Below are 16,535 nucleotides of genomic sequence, written 5' to 3' on the forward strand. Positions count from 1 at the left end.
ACTCCATGCTCCCAATGCAGGGGGCCTGGGTTCGATCCTGGTCAGGGAACTAGATCCCTCGTGCTGCAACTAAGACCCAGCACAGCCTAAATAAATAAATATTAAAAAAAAAAAAAATGAAAGTGGCCCCATCTCTTCATACACTTGCAAATAAAATCCTAATCTCGTACGGTTACAACCAGATCAGTTTGGTTACCCAGAGAAAAATAAGGCCATGACATAGAATTGAAGGCCAACAAAAGTTATAAAATCAATATCCCATAGATTAGCTAGTTGAAAGCACATTTTGTTCTAGGAAGATTCAAAGTGTTATTTTATTCATGATAATAATTCACTTCCTTTCAGAATTCCATGGAGAGATAATAGATCATTGTTTTATACTGAATATAGACTATGAAGATTAAAAATAGCTCATGAATAAAGAAAATAGAAACCCTATATGTGAGATTTTATGTAATTAAGGTAACAATTTCTTGAAGATATCGTGGTCTGTTATGTAAATATGTGTAATTATAATTTCAAAAGCCGTGTTATTTACTCAGTAGTTTAACAGGTCCTTCACAAAACAGTCACTTTCAGAACTTAGGAGGGGTATAGCAATACTTGCCGAAAGAATGAGGATGAATATTTCAAGTGACTTTAAAATGTATTTTTATAAGACAGACTTAAGAGTTTAAAGATATTTTTACACTATTTTTACTTTCATGCAAAAGAAGTACTGCTATAGTATATTACCCAAGATCAGATATGGCATACATGAAGACTGTTGTGGATGAATGGTCAGAATGAATTGGTGGTGTTCTCATAAGCTTTTCTGAGTCATAGTTGTTTTTTCCTTGTTGTTCAAGGGCCCATCATAGGAGGTATATGAATGTTATAACCAGAGATCTAAAATTTCAGGAAGAAGGAAATCATCGTCTGTCCATTCATTCAATGAATATTTATTCAGGACGAAAAATGTGCTATCAATGGGGCTAAATTTTCGGGACCACAAAGGTGAATGAAGCACATGTTCTACCATTACACTCCACCCGTCAGGCAGAGGTAGACAAATAAATAAGTGTGTGAAATTAAGTCCTAAGGGTCATTATATTGCACTGTTCCTGGGGAGTCATTGGCATTGTTGTAAAATGTGGAATGTTTTACAAGTATTACATGTGTTATGATAGAAATATATATAGGGCACAAGTTTATATGAGTGGTGGAGCAAAAGTTACTTGGAAGGAGCTAAGTTTTTGTTCTGTTTTGTTTTAATTAATTTATTTATTTTGGCTGTGTTGGGTCTTTGTTGCTGCGCGCCGGCTTTCTCTAATTGCAGCAAGCGGGGGCTACTCTTCATTGCGGTGCGCAGGCTTCTCATTGCGGTGGCTTCTCTTGCTGCAGAGCACGGCCTCTAGGTGTGTGGGCTTCAGTAGTTGCAGGATGTGGGCTCAGTAGTTGTGGCGCACAGGCTTAGTTGCTCCGCGGCATGTGGGATCTTCCCGGACCAGGGATCGAACCCGTGTTCCCTGAACTGGCAGGCGGATTCTCAACCAGTGCGCCACCAGGAAAGCCCCAGGAGCTAAGTTTTAATATGTTTATTAGGCAACCGTGATAGGTGAGTGTGTGCGTGCACACACACGTGAACATGCATATGTGTGTTCACGCATGTGGACGGTTCATCATTCTAGGAAGATAGAATGGTGTGAGAAAGGCTGGGAGGTTTGAATCTTGGCATAAAAGTAATTATTTATGTCCAGAGAGCTGCAAAGGATAAGGCCAGGAAAAAAGACAAATGCCTGACCATTAGGAACATTTTGTACCATATTTTCAGATTTTGGTTGTGCTTGTATAAGTAGAGGGGTATTAAAAGTACATGAAATTAGAAGGTGACTTAATTTTTTATTTTCGAAAGGTTAGCAATAATGTGAAGGAAACCATGCCATCATGGTTATAATAATAAATTATAAATTTATAATAATAACAAATTAATAATAATCAAAAAAAAAGATGATTCTGTTGGAGGAAAAATTAAAATAAAAAGGTTAAAAATAAGTTCCAGGGTGGGGTGTGCAAGCATTCCCCCTAGCAGAGGCCACACAGAGCAGTAGCGCAAGGTAATGAACGCAGCCGGGGACCAGGGCGGGCAGAGGGCAGTTCCTAGACAGCTTCTGCCACTTTCTAGAGGGTCCTCAGGCAGGGAAGTCATCCTCTGGGTTCTCCACGTGACCACCTGAGCAGACCAGGCTTTTCTGGTCCTGCCCTTGAGACAGAAGTCCTTTTGGGTCACTAGCTGCCCATCTGGCAGGGTGCAGGCGACAGGCTCCAAGGACAGGTGGAAAGGAGAGCAATGCCCAGAAGAACGTCCCCTAACCGGAAAGAGAAACGGAAACAGGGCAGCCCACGGCCCTCAGCCCCGAGGGCAGCCCTTCCAGCAGCACGCAGATAAAATAACCAAATTCTCAGCAACTGCGGAAGGCAGAAAGCCCGCCCGGACATTTCCAAGGAACCCAGAGAGGTGCTGGTGACGCAGGTGGGGACCGTCACCGCCCCCCCACCCCGTTCTCCCTTCCCCCTCCTCAGCCACATCTGGATGTCTTATCACCACACCTGGTGGCTTCTCTCCTTGGCCATGCAGGGACACTGGGTATAACAGACTTTTACTAGGGTCTGGGGGAATAGTGGGAGGGGTGACTAGGGTTGTCGGGTGAAACACAGGATTCCCAGTCAAATGTGAATTTCAGATAAACAAATACACTTTTAGTATAAGCATGTCCCAAATATCGTCTGGGACATCTTATACTGAAAAAAAAAAAAAATTGTTGTTTACCTAAAATTCAAAGGTAACTGGGCATCTGTACTGATACCTGCTACGTCCGGCAACTCCAGGTACAGCCCTGGACGGCGGCCACATCGCGGGGCATCCCTGCGCCATCACCGGCCACCCCTCATCACACGGATGGAGGACACCCGTGCCACATGGCTGGGTAACCCCTCCAAATTCCAGGCCCCCTCCCGGCGCCTTTCTTTTCTTCTCTGGGTCTCAGCGACCTCCCCAAACAAACACAGCAAGACAAAACCTTCTGTGTCTTCTGCCCGTACAGGAATTCAAAACGCAGTAAACCTCAGGGAGGCATCTCACACACTCAGCTCCCTCTCTCTCCCTGCAAACACTGGTCTGGGTGCCCTGAGGAGGGGGGGCCTGGCCTTGCCCTGATAATCAAGACCCACTAACATGCTTTCCTAAACAAAAGAGCAGCCCATCCTGAGATGAATTTGCCTCCGTCCGTTACCATCACCACCTCGACCCCAATCACACAGAGATGCACAAATTCAAAATCAGCTGCTGTCATTGTTTCCTGAATAGTGACTTTTGTCTTGCCGCATTAGAAGTCAAGGAATGGAGTTCAGCTAGAATCAGAGGCCAGGAAATAGCAGATGGTGTCTCAGACTAGGGGGACTGTACACGTGCTAAACAGGAAACAAGAAGAAGACAGACAGACTCGGGAGGTTCAAGGAGACGAGCGGGACTTCCTTTGTCCCGGGGCTGCTCACATCCCCAGGCTGGGGATGGGCCCCTAAAGGCCCTGGGCTAGTCCAGGAAGAGCAAGGCCACACAAGGGTTCCAGACTTTGCACCAGCAAGAGCTCTTGCGTTACCTTGCTCTGTAATCCATGCAATATGAAACACATTTGTCTAAAGAACAGATAACATTTTAAAATAATTTATTTCACCATCTTTATTTTTTAATAAATTTATTTATGTATTTATTTATTTTCGGCTGCGTTGGGTCTTCGTTGCTGCGCGCGGGCTTTCTCTAGTTGTGGCGAGCAGGGGCTACTCTTCGTTGCGGTGCACAGTCTTCTCATTGCGGTGGCTTCTCTTGTTGTGGAGCATGGGCTCTTGGCATGCAGGCTCAGTAGTTATGGCGCACGGGCTAAGTAGTTGTGGCTTGCGAGCTCTAGAGTGCAGGCTCAGCAGGTGTAGCTTGCGGGTTCTGGAGTGCAAGCTCAGTAGTTGTGGCGCAAGGGCTTAGTTGCTCCGCAGCATGTGGGATCTTCCTGGACCAGGGCTCGAACCCGCGTCCCCTGCATTGGCAGGCGGATTCTTAACCACTGCACCACCAGGGAAGCCTCGGTGTATTAGTTTTCTAATGCTGCTGTACCAAACCACCACAACTTAGTGGCCCAAAACAACACAAATGTATTATGTCATAGTTTCAGAGGGCAGAAGTCCAAACAGGTCTTCCTGGGCTAAAACCAAGGTGTCCTTTGTGGAGGCTCTAGGGGAAAATCCATTCTCTTGCCTTTTCCAGCTTCTAGAGGCTGCCTGCACTCCTGGGTTCTGGCCCCCTCCCATATTCAAAGCCAGGAGAGTCTTTTTCCATCACATCACCCCAACACTCTCTTTTGCCTCCCTCTTCCACTTTTAAGGACCGTTGTGATCACACTGAGCCCAGGTGGATAATCCAGGCCAACTGATTGGCAACCTCAATTCCCCTTGGCCGTGAAAGGTAACACAGTCACAAGTTCCAGAGGTTAGTATGTGGACATCTTTGAGGGGCTGTTATCCTCAAAAAGGATAAAGCTTTCTATTTACCTATTTAAATACATAATCTTCTTTCTAGTCTGTGTAATCTCCACCACTGGAGAAGCAAAATGCTCCCTTCTTAAATGTAATGTGTTCTTCTATCATGACTTACTTATGAATCCTAATTTCATTGCTTTCATGATGGAGCAATTTTGTGAAAAAACTGGCTTTAACAGCAAACAAATAAATTGGGTACAACTGATGGCAGTCTCGTCTGGTATCTGTATGTTTAGTTCCCATTTACTATTTTTTACTTATTTTCTCCAGTCCATCTCAGGTTTTTTACAAAATTCAATGTTGATTCAGTGTTTACAGTTGTGTAGAGTGCCTCCCGCCATTCTTTCAACTTAGAAAAATTCACAATTCAGCAACTACATTTTTGCAGTGTCAAAACCTCGGCAGACTGTAACACTTTCAAATGGTACACGGTGTTCTGACATGGAGCATTTCACCTGAATGTGTGGGCGTGTCCACTCTTTCTCTTATTATGACTCAACAGTGTGTAGAATAAAGAAAAACTTGTAGGCAGGTGAAAACAAGTCCCTTAAGTATAAGCAAAACATACGTTTTGCTTAACAAATGTACCTTTCTTTAATGTTATAATGGACGGGAATGGGTTCCGATGAGTCCTGCCTCCTCGAAGCAGCCGTTTTGTGATATACACCGTCTGTGAAAAGAGCATGTGCAGAGTCTGCTTGGTCAACTGTGTGGGAGTCCCAAGACCACCCTCAGGCTCAGTGATTCGCTGGAAGGACTCACAGGACTCAAGAGCTCGTGGTCTATTCCAGTGAGAGGATACAGATCAAGGTCATCAAGGGCAAAATGCACATGGGGCGCAGCCCAGGAAAATCCAGGCCCAAGCTTCTAGGAGACCCTTCCCACTGGAATCATACAAGGACACACTTAATTCTCCCAGAAATGATGTGTGACAACAGGTGCAAGGTATTGCCAACCAGAGAAGCTCACCTGAGCCTTGGTATCCAGGGTTTTTACTGGAATCCAATCACATGGCAATTACAGCATCTGCATGATTGATCTTAGCTACTCAGACTCAGGGCCCAAGAGGTTACCCTGACCCAGCATGGCCCAGGGTCTCAGGCACAAAACACTCTGATGAAGCAGGAAATTGCAAGGGCTCAGAGGTATCTTCTAGGAGCCAGTCAAGGGCCAGTCCTCCTGAAGACAGGCCTTGCTTTGGAATGTGCAGGGTTTGGACAGCCCCGGTCTGCTGAGTTACCCCTTGACTGCCCACCAGGAGATAGTGTTATGTGACCATTATTTTTTTGTCTTTTTTCAGCTTTATTGGGGTATAATTGGCAAATAAAATTATAAGATATTTAAAGCACACACCATGATAATTTGATATACGTATACATTGTGAAAAGATTCCCACCATCTAGTTAATTGACACATCCATCTCCTCGCCATTTGCCTTTTGTGTGAGAACATTTAACTTCTCTCCTCTTAGAAAATTTCAACTATACAGTACAGTGTTATTAACAAGAGTCACCATGTTATGCATTAGATTCTCAGACTTTTTCACCTTATAGCTACAAGTTTGTACCTTTTTGCCAAACTCTCCCTATCTGCCCCCCAGCCCCTGCTGGAAACCACTTTTCTGCATTACATATTGTAATATTCAAAGAATATAGAAGTATATAAAATAAAAAGGGACTTCTCCCCCTACACCTCAAGCCCCTCAAATCCCCTTCTTGAAATAACCAAAGTTATATCTTTGGAATATATCCTTCCAAGAACCTTTTCTAAGCATATATAAACATTATATATATATACCCAGACACATACACATACACACACATATATAGTTTTAGAATTTCTTTTTTTAACGGGGTCCTACTACATATATTGTTCTTCAGCTAACTATTTTTACTTATATCTTTCTCATGGCCACCTATAGCTCTATCTCATTCTTTTTAAAGGTGTATTTCATACTGTTGATAAAACAATTTATTTATGTTCTCCCACTGCTGAGCATTTTAGTTATTTCCCATTTTTTGTTGTTTTCTTTTTTTTTAATTTTTATTTATTTTATTTATTTATGTTTGGCTGCATTGGGTCTTTGTGGCTACGCATGGGTTTTCTCTAGTTGCGGCGAGCGGGGGCTACTCTTCGTTGTGGTGCACAGGCTTCTCATTGCGGTGGCTTCTCTTGTTGCGGAGCACAGGCTCTAGGCGTGCAGGCTTCGGTAGTTGTGGAACATGGGCTCAGTAGTCGTGGCTCGCGGGCTCTAGAGCGCAGGCTCTGTAGTTGTGGCGCACGGGCTTAGTTGCTCCGCGGCATGTGGGATCTTCCCGGACCAGGGCTCGAACCCGTGTCCCCTGCATTGGCAGACGGGTTCTTAACCACTGCGCCACCAGGGAAGCCTGGTTACTTCCCATTTTGGCCATCATAAATGATGCTGTAACAGATATCTCTGCACACACTCTTTTTTTGTCACGTGATACTTTTTTTTTTTACCCCTAAGGTGAACTTTTTTCTTCCCCCTAAGCTGAGCTTTTGAGAAAGCATTCATCAAAAATTAAAATGTTATTAAACATGATATCTAAGAGTCCACAATCGGATAATAAGAGAGAGAACCCGTAAACATTGAGGACTCATAGGATCCAGGAGGTGAAGGAGATGGCCAGTCTGGGATACACCCAGATACAAGGGTTAGGCTGCCAGGCAGCTGCCTTCCTGCTGGAGGCCAGAGGACCTGGGCTCCGACAGGCCCCGCAAGCTCCATGGCCCAGGACGAGTCACTTAGCCTACCTGAATCGCATTCTCCTCATCTCTACGACAAGGTCAATAATCACACCTACCTCCTGGGGTCGTCATGAAGATGAAACAAAATGAGGCGATGCGCAGACACATCTTGTTGCCCCATCCTGGAACCACCTTCCCAAGCACAGATGGAGAGATTGTGAAATGCGTAAGGCACCAGCTGTCACCTGGGGGAGGTTTCTCTCCTGGCTTAAGATGAAGCCACGATCTGAAACGTGAAGATTCAGATTCTCCCATTTATGCTTCTTCCAGAAATAGGCAGCCTCGCGTGATGAGAGGTGGGTGGGAGCTCTCCGTTGCCCTCCCACACTTTCACTGCCAGGTGACTCTTACAAGGAAAGCAAGTGTTTATAGAAGAATCCTGCCACCATGGAAACGCCTGTCACACAATGTTATTTCTAAACATCCCTTACGTTCAGTAAGGGACCTCTGTGTTTGACGACGGTGATGCCTGAAAGCCTTTACCTTGGCCACGGCTGGATCCGGGCAAACGCACTGCGTTACTCCAGGGGCGCCATTCATAGTGTCTCGAGGGAGTGGCACTCCCTGGGGTCCTGCAGAGCAGCAACCCGACTCTGGGCTCCCGATGGGGGTGTTGCAGAGCCTTGCCCTGGCCTGTGCACTCTCGACTAGGGTACTTCCGGGGCTGTCTGCCCCCGCGAGGATGCACACTGACATCCAGCCTACACAGACACACCTGCCACACTGCCTGTACCAAAGTATCTTAATTTTTTTTTAGTTTATTGAAGTATAGTTGATTTACAATATTGTGTTAAGTTCTGCTGTACAGTAAAGTGATTCAGGTACCCATATGTATACATTCTTGTTCATATTCTTTTTCATTATGGTTTACCACAGGATACTGAATACAGTTCCCTGTGCTCTACAGTAGGACCTGTTGTTTATCCATCCCATATATAATAGTTTGCCTCTGCTAATCCCAGACTCCCAATCCATCCCTCCCCCACCCGCCCTCCCCCTTGGCAACCACAGGTCTGTTCTCTATGCCTGTGAGTCTGTTTCTGTTTCGTAGATGAGTTCATTTGTGTCATATTTTAGATTCCACGTATAAGGGATATCACATGGTATTTGTCTTTCTCTTTCTGACTTACTTCACTTAGTATGATAATCTCTAGGTCCATCCATGTTGCTGCAAATGGCATTATTTCATTCCTTTTTGTGGCTGGGGAATATTCCATTGTATATATGTACACATCTTCTTTATCCATTCATCTGTCGATGGACATTTAGGTTGTTTCCATGTCCTGGCTATTGTGAATAGTACTGCTATGAACATAGGGGTTCATGTCTCTTTATGAATTAGAGTTTTGTCTGGATATATGCCCAGGAGTGGGATTGCAAGATCATATATGCTAAAGTATTTTCAAGTAATTCCAGAAAATGTAAAAACCTGAACAATATAACCAGCAATGTGATCACTATTTTCTTTTTTTTTTTTTTGTCACGGTGTGCAACTTGTGGGATCTTAGTTCCCCGACCAGGGATCAAACCTGGGCCCCACTGGCTCTCCAGGGAACTCCCTCTATTTTTAATAAAATCCTTAGTATGTCCAGCTGTCATTCTATCATCATTTTAATATCTGAAAAATGTCCTTCAAATGCAGAAAAAATATCGTCGACCCAGAAGATCCCCGCTGTGCCCGGTTAACACTCACTGGCCAGATGGTCGCAGTGCCTCCAGAAGAAGTGGAATTTGCCAAGCAAGCCATGTTGTCAAGGTTGGTGTCTGCTTTAAGATCGGTTTGCCCAGACACATACAGTGTAAGAAGCAGAGGTCGGGGCTATGCCATTTGACGCCTCTGAGGTGATGACAGTAATGCTCTGAGCTGTCCTTTGGTGGCAACACTGCCACCTGATGCTGAAAGTCTTGGTTGCCTGAGGTGGCACAGAGGCCACGCACGTGACCTTGCAGTGGGCTGTCTGTGCCTTTGGAGAGCGCCCGTGCTGAGGGTTGCAGGCACTGTTCCCTGCACACTGCCAGCCTTTCACAACGGCCCTGCCTTGGAATGGAGATAAAGGGGGCTTTGTAGTCCAGTCAATGCAGCAGACTTTTCCAAACGTCCACTCGAAGCAGAGCTCGGCGCCAGAAGTGACAGCAGTGTTCCTTCGTGTGGGCCCCTCACCCCTTTATAGCCGGACCACTTAGGATGCAGCTTTCTAACCGCCCCCCACCACCTGCTTCCCGAATTGGATGCTCTGCAGGTTACACTCAATCAAAAGTTTAAAAGGACATCCCAGGAAATTGGCATGCGTGCTGCTGGGGTCAAAATGAGTGACAGGGTAGCCCCGGGAAGGGGGGGAGGAGATCAGCGTTTGCAAAAAGTGAGAAGGGTGGTCCTGCAGGGGTGCTGGAGTCTGCCTCCATGGGTGAGGAGAGGGTCTGTGCAGGGGGAGGCCTGAGGTGGAAGGTCAGAGCTGGGGTGAGGAGGGGCGGGCATCCACGTGGGGTGTGGGCAACGAAAGCTGGCAGATTAGTACTTGTCTAAGTTAGTGGGAGAGTAACGTGAAAGCAGGTGGTAAACTGGACAAGCCATCCGCATCCCTGTGGAGATGGGATGATTGTACACACAGGGGAATCATGAAATCAGTAAACATACAGCAAGTCCCCTGCATACGAATGAGTTCCCTTCCGAGAGTGCGATCCTAAGTCCAATTTGTTTAAGTCCAACACAGTTAACCTAGGTACACAACTAACACAATCGGCTATATAGTACTGTACTGTAATAGGTTTATAATACTTTTCACACAAATAATACATAAAAAACAAACACACACAAAAAATAAAGAAAACATTTTTAAACTCACAGTACAGTACCTTGAAAAGTACAGTAGTCCAGTACAACAGCTGGCATCCAGGGGCTGGCATCGGGTGAACAGGCAAGAAGAGTTACTGACAGAAGGAGGGAGAGGAGGTGGGAGATGGTAGAGCTGAAGGATCGCCAGCAATAGGAGACGGAGGGCAAGCTGCAATTTCACTCATGCCTGACATTGATGGCACAGGTTCTGGTTCCCTGCTGGATTCGATTGTTCACATCTTTGAAAGTTCACAACTTGAAGGTTCGTATGTAGGGGACTTAGTGTAGTAATAAGTAAACACAGAGAAGGGAAGCCTGGTTTCTCACCGCCATGGAGGAGAGTTACCAACACGCACAGGAGGACACTAGATCAATCTGGAATTGGATCGGGATTGGACTCATCCACACGGACTTGTGGTTTTCAATATACAGACAGAGAGATAAATGTAGATGCGTGTGTCTGTGTGCTTGTGTGCTTTATTTTCCATCTCAGCTGTCACTCTTTAGTTCTGATTTCTCCTCTTCCATGTTATGATGGGCAGTGAGATGAAGCCAAAGCCTCAGGAGACATTTGCATTCGTTAAATTCATTTCCTATTTTCCATGTTACCGCAGGTAACAGTGTTGCCAAAATTTCCACTACTGGATAATGTGGGTCCCTTTACCACGCACATCCAACCATCTTATCATTACCTTCTTTAAACGCTCATGGTCATTCTCCTAAGGTCCTTCCAGCATCCTACTGCCTGGACCCCAAGCCAGGGCCTCACGGACTAGGATTTGCTGTACCTACGTTCCCCTTGCAGGGGCCAAAATTTGTTCCAATTGTAAATACAAAACTAGTTGGCTTAAAATAACAACAATCATGTTATCATCTCAGCTGCATGAGTGTTTGGAGCGTTGGGGCCTCAGATCAGCAACTTACTTTCAAATGGTTTAGGAAAAAAAAAATAGTTCTTTATACCATACTTTCAACCTCTCTGTCAATTTACAATGATTCCAAAAAAAAAAAAAAATTTTTTTTTTTTAAAAAGGGCATCAACCTATCACTGCATTGGCATTGTTGCAAATGTTTTTTCCAGTTTACCCTTGGTCTTTGAATTTTGTTTATAACATTTTTAGATATAAATAAAACTTCTATTTTTATGAAGTTTTAAAAAAGTGAGCGCCAGACCCTGCCCTCAAGGGTGATGCATGTTTTTAGGACTACGCCTGAGGGAGAAGGCAAGTCAGAAACAGAGGGCGGAATGTGAGGGCTGTTCCCTGTCTACGCTGGCTGGTTCTCAGCTTGATGCAACAGTTCTAGGCCTCTACAGGAATGGAAATCTTCCCGTGAACAGATTTGTTTCCCGGACTTAAAATTCAGCATTTCACATAGAGATGCTTAGAGCCTTTCGTGACGCTTCCTGGTAACAATGGCCCGCGTCCCCTGGGCGCTTCCTCTATGCAGGTGCTTTATGTGTCTCGTCATTTGCTGCCCACACAGCCCTGTGATCTGAGCACCGTCCCTCTCGCCCCATATGACTGGGAAGGAGACCGAGCAGGCTTAAGAGAGCAAACGGCCCATGAGGCATCCCAGCAGCTGAACTGGAGTTCGAACAAAGTTGCCTGGCTCAAGACTTGAGCTGTCTGCCACTCTGTGGTGACAACAGTTTCCTGCCCTCCTAAGGCTGCCCCAGACCTTGACCCTGGCTCCCTGGCTTCTGCCTCTAGCTGGTTTGAGCAGGTCTCAGCCTAAACAAAGCCTGGAGTCTGGAGGGCCCTGTGACCTGACCAACGATACATCTGGCGCTGTGCTCTGGAGAGCCCACCCTCTGATGAGAACAGCTTTAATGTGACGTCTTTATTTCTGCAGACACCCAGTTATGAGGAAGTGGCCTCGTCAGTATGAATGGTTCTTTATGAAGATGAAGATAGAGCATATCTGGCTTCAGAAATGGTATGGAGGAGTAGCTGACATTTCCAGGGAGGAATATTTCAAAGCAGTTCCAAGAAAGGCCTGATGGAGTGAGAAGAAAGTCCTTGATGTTTGCGTAAAATGAAAATCTTTTGAGCGATGCTGCCAGACAGCAGTTGACTGCTGTCTCTTTGTGAAAGGGTTCACTGCAGACCTGTCAATCTTACAGCAGAATGAGAGTGGGTCACCAGGGACCCCTGTGCTAGCTGGAGATTGAAGTGGTTTGCAAATGCCCAGATCACACAGGGACTTCACATAGAGAGTCTGTTTACATGTGTTCAGTCCAGACTCACCTACGTGGGATCACTGTTGGCTGTCAAAGTGACACGTTGAGACAGTTGCTGTTCCGTTCTTTAAGATAAAAAAAAAACAACAAAAAAAACCAAACCTATGCCTGTATGTACAATGTGATTGCTTTGTATCGTGAGAGTATGTTTGTTGCTTGTTATACCCAAAGCAGTGTCCTCGTTCTAAGCTCATTGCGACCACAGAAGAACTAAATACGCATCACACAGCCGCCGTCTTGTGTTTAGGGTGAGGGTGCAGGACTCTTTGTCTGTGGGTTACCATCCTGCTACAGAATGGCAAATGCATTATCGAGCCCCATTTGCTAGAATGTACTGGTCACTCATGAAGCTTTTTTCCCACTGCAACATGACAAACCATGTGAGAACCCCCCGAGTGTGGTGCACAGCCCTATTCTGGGTAATCGGGCCATGGTGGTACATTAAGGGAGGGGCAGCTTCGGCAACGGGCTCCCCAGGTCCCCTCTGCTAGTGCTGGGATAGGGGGTCCCCTGCTCTTAGGCATGGGGAGTGCTACTCAGTCTGCGGTAGAGAGAGAGGAGGGGGACAGGGAGAGGCTGGAAAGGAAGCAAAGGCAACGTATAAGAAAAGGAAGGGGGCTTCCCTGGTGGCACAGTGGTTGAGAATCTGCCTGCTAACGCAGGGGACACGGGTTTGAGCCCTGGTCTGGGAGGATCCCACATGCCGCGGAGCAACTAAGCCCATGGGCCACAACTACTGAAGCCCGCACTCTTAGAGCCCGTGCTCCGCAACAAGAGAAGCCATCGCAATGAGAAGCCCGTGCACGGCAGCCAAGAGTGGCCCCCGCTCGCCACAACTAGAGAAAGCCTGCGCGCAGCAATGAAGACCCAATGCAGCCAAAAATAAATAAATAAAATAAATAAATTTAAAAAAAAAGAAAAGGAAGGAAAGAAGTCAGTACCTGGAGGCACGCTCCCTACCCAGCCGTGGGCCAGGCCCTTGCCGGGGTCATCTCACCGAAGCCTGACAGCCAATGAGATGAATCATCAATGCCATTTACAGACAAGAACGCTGAGGCTCAGAGAGGCTGAGTCAACATCCCAGGGTCTGATTCCACCACTCACTGCACACAATGGAGAGAGTGCTACCTAGACAATTTCCAATTCTAAGAACAAGACGAAAGACTTACTGGTAGTCATTGAATCAGTCAAATCAGTAAAGTGGTGACTGACCCGCCTGTAGATTGGCCACTGTTTTCTACCAAAAATGTCTCTGAAATTTGATTCTTATTACAGATTTTAAATTTTCTACAAATTATATGCAGGAGCACCTGCATTGTACCTGTGTATACACCTAAGGCCTACAAGGACCTATGTGTACACTTCCAAGACCTCTTATATTGAAATTTGTAAAGGATCTAGCACTACCCAGTTTCCTGCCTTTTTTTTTTTTTTTTTTTAATATTTTATTTATTTATTTTTATATTTATTTTTGGCTGTGTTGGGTCTTCGTTTCTGTGCGAGGGCCTCCTCCAGCTGTGGCAAGCGGGGGCCACTCTTCATCGCGAGGCGCAGGCCTCTTCACCATCACGGCCTCTCCCGTTGCGGATCACAGGCTCCAGACGCGCAGGCTCAGCAGTTGTGGCCCACGGGCCCTGTTGCTCCGCGTCATGTGGGATCCTCCCAGACCAGGGCTCGAACCCGTGTCGCCTGCATTAGCAGGCAGATTCTCAACCACTGCACCACCAGGGAAGCCCTCCTGCCTTTTTATATGGCTCTAAACCCTCTTTGGTCAGTTAGGTATATTGTATAAATATAAAAATACAACACACAAAATATAGGAAATATACATTTAAAAAATAAATAATAGGGTTATTAATGGTTACACTTTTGTTTAAAAAATTAAGACACGAAGAGAGTTTGAGTTGTCAAAATATTTTTAAGTGCCTGTTACTAAAAGCATAGTAAGATGCACAGAATTCTTTATTTATCAAAAGTCAAATCACGAAAGTGTTCCTTAACAATAGCAATTTCTGATATATAAGAATAAGGTAACTTTGAGGGTATTTCATATTTTCAGAGTTTAAAATTGTTGCTACCCCCATTTAGAGGTAAGAGGGGAAAACTGGAAGAAGAAACCACATACTCCATAAGTCAACCTCAAATTGTAATTCTCTGAACGTCTCTGTGTCCAAGTCCCGTCTGAAAGATAATTTTCCTAACGCTAGTTTTGCTTTTACAATCAGGTTCCACTTAGCTCGTTAAAGCTCACTCAGCTGCCTCAAGGAGCTTTGCAGCTTAACCACTCATGACGGTTATCAGTTATTTATCCAAATTACAGGGAATGGAATCTGAACAAGTTGGGTGATAAGAAGAGTGTTGAAAAGGCATCTGCTTGAAAGGGAACCCTCTTGCACTGTTGGTGGGAATGTAAATTGATACAGCCACTGTGAAGAACAGTATGGAGGTTCCTTAAAAAACTAAAAATAGAATCACCATATGACCCAGCAATCCCACTACTGGCATATACCTGGAGAAAACCATAATTCAAAAAGACACGTGCACCCCAATGTTCATTGCAGCACTATTTACAATAGCCGGGTCATGGAAGAAACCTAAATGCCCATCAACAGATGAATGGATAAAGAAGATGTGGTACATATATACAATGGAATATTACTCAGCCATAAAAAGAAACGAAATTGGGTCATTTGTAGAGATGTGGATGGATCTAGAGTCTGTCATACAGAGTGAAGTAAGTCAGAAAGAGAAAAACAAATATCATATATTAACGCATATATGTGGAACCTAGAAAAATGATACAGATGAACCGGTTTGCAGGGCAGAAATAGAGACACAGATGTAGAGAACCAACATATGGACACAAAGGGAGGAAAGTGGCGGGAGCGGGGTGGTGGTGGGATGAATTGGGAGATGGGATTGACATATATACACTAATATGTATAAAATAGATAACTAAATTTAAAAGAATCTAATTTAAAATAGATATCTATAAAATAGATAATAAGAACCTGCTGTATAAAAAGTAAAATTCAAAAATTCAAACAAAACAAAACAAAAAAAGCAAAAAAAAAAGAAAGAAAAGGCATCTGTTTGAGAATGATGGGCCCCATTCAAGCCAGTAAGTTTTAGCAAATCTCTAGAAATCTACATTGATTAAAATTTTAAAGGCTGTATTGGAAGTTCTGGACATGGCAATAAGGCAATAAAAAGAAATAAAATGCATATGATTGAAAAGTAATAAAAGTATCCCTATTTACAGATGATGTAACTGTCTACATAGAAAATTCAAAAAAATCTATTAAAAAAAAAAACTCCTAAAACAACTGATTTCAGCAAGGTCTTAGGATACAAGATCACCATGCAAAATTTAATCACATTTCTATATATTAACAATAAACAAAGTGGAAACCAAAATTTTAAACACAATACCATTTACAATCACTCCAAAAGGAAAAAAAAAAATACTTAGGTGTAAGTTTAACAAAAATGTGTATAGGATCTATATGCTGAAAATTAAAAGATGCCAATGAAAGAAATCAAAGACCTAAATAAATGAAGAGACATACCATATTCATGGATTAGAGGACACAAAATAGTAAAAATGTCAATTCTCCCCAGATTCTATATGTTTAATGCAGTTTCTATCAAAATTCCAGCAAGGTTTTTGTAGACATATTCAAGCTTATTCTAAAAGTTCTAAGGCACAGGCCTTGGAATAGCTAAAACTATCTTGTAAAAGAAGAATAAGTAGGAGAAACCACTCTACTCAGTATAAAGACTTATTATGTAGCTACACTAATCAAGACAGTGTGGTATTGGTGGAGGCATAGACACAAAAGATCAATGGAACAGAACAGAGAATCTAGAAATAGACCCATACAAATAAGCTCAATTGATTTTTTTTAAAGTACAAAAGTAATTCAATGGAAGGAGGATAGTCTTTTCAATAAATGTGCTGAGCAATCAGATATCCATGGGCACATAAAAAGAACCTCAAGCTAAATCCCATACCTTATATAAAAATTAACTCAAAATAGATCATAACACTAAACATAAAATGTAAAACCATAAAACTTTTTTAAAAAATAGAAAATCTTTGGGACCTAGGGCTAAACTAAGCAA

At 44.1% G+C, this 16,535-nt stretch overlaps 1 protein-coding gene across 1 annotated transcript in view; it reads left to right on the forward strand.

Annotated features, from left to right (window-relative positions):
• The window catches only part of CREG2 (cellular repressor of E1A stimulated genes 2), a 51,913-nt gene extending 39,743 nt beyond the window's left edge, over positions 1-12,170 (forward strand). The window contains exons 3-4 of the mRNA XM_036873335.1: positions 8,978-9,091; positions 12,023-12,170. Of these exons, the coding sequence (XP_036729230.1) occupies positions 8,978-9,091; positions 12,023-12,170 (262 nt within the window). The remainder of the gene's footprint in view (positions 1-8,977; positions 9,092-12,022) is intronic.
• The last annotated feature ends 4,365 nt before the right edge of the window (positions 12,171-16,535 follow it).

This window comes from Balaenoptera musculus, chromosome 13 (genome assembly GCF_009873245.2).
Source record: "Balaenoptera musculus isolate JJ_BM4_2016_0621 chromosome 13, mBalMus1.pri.v3, whole genome shotgun sequence".
Lineage (NCBI taxonomy): Eukaryota > Metazoa > Chordata > Mammalia > Artiodactyla > Balaenopteridae > Balaenoptera > Balaenoptera musculus.